Raw genomic sequence first — 2,252 nt, 5'->3', positions numbered from 1 at the left:
CACTTGTTTGTTCACACAGTTACAGGCTGTTAATGATTTGGTGGTTGCAAATCCCAAGCTTGGCCAGGTGTGAAGCCACACACCTCTGTGACCTCATGCTGGAGGCAAAGGCAACAATCTGAAGCTCTGCCGAGCATGGTGGTGCACACCTTTAATCCCAGCACTCGGGAGGCAGAGGCAGATAGAGCTCTGTGAGTTCAAGGCCAGCCTGGTCGACATAGTAAGTTCCAGGTCAGCTGGGGCTACAGGGAGACCCTGTCTAAAAAAGACAAAAAAAAAAAATCAAAAATATTTTCTAAAGGCCAGGTGTGGTGGCACATGCCTTTAATTCCAGCAGAGGCAGGCAGGATCTCTGTGAGTTCAAGGCCAGCCATAGTGAGTTCCAGGCCAGGTGGGGCTACAGGGAGACCTTGTCTCAATAAAACAAAAACAAAAAACATGAAAACAAAACAAAACAGAAAATATTTTCCAAAGTTAGGCATGGCAGCTCACTCCTGTAATCCTACCACTGGAGAGACAGGCAGGAGAATTGCTTCAAGTTTGAGGCTAGCCTGGGGTACATAGTGAGTTTCAGGCCAGCCTAGTATAGAGTGACATCTTGTCTCAAAAATTCAAAACAAAGCCGGGGGTGGTGGCGCACGCCTTTAATCCCAGCACTTGGGAGGCAGAGGCAGGCAGATCTCTAGGAGTTCGAGGCCAGCCTGGTCCACATAGTTCCAGGACAGCTGGGGCTTCAGGGAGACCCTGTCTCAAAAAGACCAAAAAAAAAAAATTCAAAACAAACAAAATCATCATCATTATCATCGTTGTCATATCATTATCATCATAATTATCATTATCTTTTTTCCAGATTAAAGAGAAGGAAGAAGCCCAGGAGAAATACCGAGAAGCTATCAGCCAAGGTCATGGTGCTTACTTGATGGATCAGGATGCTCCGGTATGGCTTGTCATCATCCAGTAGTAGCATATTATGGGAAAGGATTTGAAGTATGAAATCCATAGAGGACGCAAGCTAGTTTGCAGGGAAGGGAAGGGAAGGGGGAAGGAAAGGAAAAGGGAAGAAGGAAAGATCTGCTTTCTCTTTTTTCTGCTCTAGCTAGTCATGATATTGCCAGCTTCTGTAGTAATTATCGATATTCCATTCAAATAATGTTAAATACTTTAAATAGCTATTAATGTACTTTCAGGTAAGAAAAGATTAAGTGAAGGGCAAGCTTAAAGAAAGCTACTCTAGGCCGGGCGTGGTGGTGCATGCCTTTAGTCCTTAGCACTTGGGAGGCAAGGGCAGGCAGATCTCTTGAGTTCAAGGCCAGCCTGGTCTACATAGAGAGTTCCAGGCCAGCTGGGGCTACAAGGAGATCCTGTCAAAAAAAATAAATAAATAAATAAAAATAAAAAGCCACTGGGAGCTGGTGCCAAATACCATAAAGGTCGGAAAAGCCACAGGTTCATTCCTCAAGGATGGGGCTTGGTGGAGACATTTTTGTGGTACTGTGTTCAAGCTTGTGACTGCTGGTGTGGAGCCTTGTGGACAACTTTCCAGAGGGCTGTCCTTTCGTCTGCCTCCTACAGATGTCACCCTGTCCCCATACTGGTGACTTGCTCCAGGGTTCTTCTTCATAAGATCTTGGCAGATTGTCATTCAAGTAGTTTAAGTAATAAGGAGAATTAACTAGAAGACAGTGGATATGCTTCTGCATTGCTGTTTGTGTTTCAGGATGTTTTCACTGTAAGTGTGGGAAACTTACCTCCTCGGGCTAAGGTTCTCATCAAAATCACCTATATCACAGAGCTCAGCATCCAAGGCCCTGTGGCCATCTTCTTCATGCCTGCCACTGTAGCACCCTGGCAACAGGACAAGGCTTTGAATGAAAACCTTCAGGTTGGTATGTTATGTTCATCTTAACAAATTTAATGAGGATGAAAAGAAGAAAAGTAAAATTGTTTATGCCTGGCATAGTGGTAGTCTGGGCTACATAGTGAGACCCTATTTCAACAAAAAACTCAAACCAAGCCAGGTGTGGTGGCGCACCCCTTTAGTCCTAGCACTTGGGAAGCAGAGGCAGGTGAGATCAAGGCCAGCCTGGTCTATATAGTGAGTTCCAGGCCATCTGGGGCTACAGGGAGACTGATAAACAAAACAAAAACCCAAAACCCAAACCAGCTAAGCCTATAATACTAGCTACTGAGAAGGCTGAGGTAGGGTTTTTTTTTTTTAATTTAAAGCTATTTCTATTATTATTATTTTAATA

At 44.3% G+C, this 2,252-nt stretch overlaps 1 protein-coding gene across 1 annotated transcript in view; it reads left to right on the top strand.

The window, feature by feature from the left end:
- Parp4 (poly(ADP-ribose) polymerase family member 4) overlaps window positions 1–2,252 on the top strand; it is an 87,487-nt gene that overhangs the window by 66,556 nt on the left and 18,679 nt on the right. Inside the window, exons 17-18 of the mRNA XM_029559247.1 lie at window positions 851–937; window positions 1,718–1,882. Coding sequence (XP_029415107.1) covers window positions 851–937; window positions 1,718–1,882 — 252 coding nt within the window. The remainder of the gene's footprint in view (window positions 1–850; window positions 938–1,717; window positions 1,883–2,252) is intronic.

Source organism: Nannospalax galili, unplaced genomic scaffold (genome assembly GCF_000622305.1).
Source record: "Nannospalax galili isolate Female #2095 unplaced genomic scaffold, S.galili_v1.0 scaffold388, whole genome shotgun sequence".
Taxonomy (NCBI): Eukaryota; Metazoa; Chordata; class Mammalia; order Rodentia; family Spalacidae; genus Nannospalax; species Nannospalax galili.
Note: the sequence above shows the minus strand (reverse complement) of the source record. Positions and strands in the feature narration are given on the sequence as shown.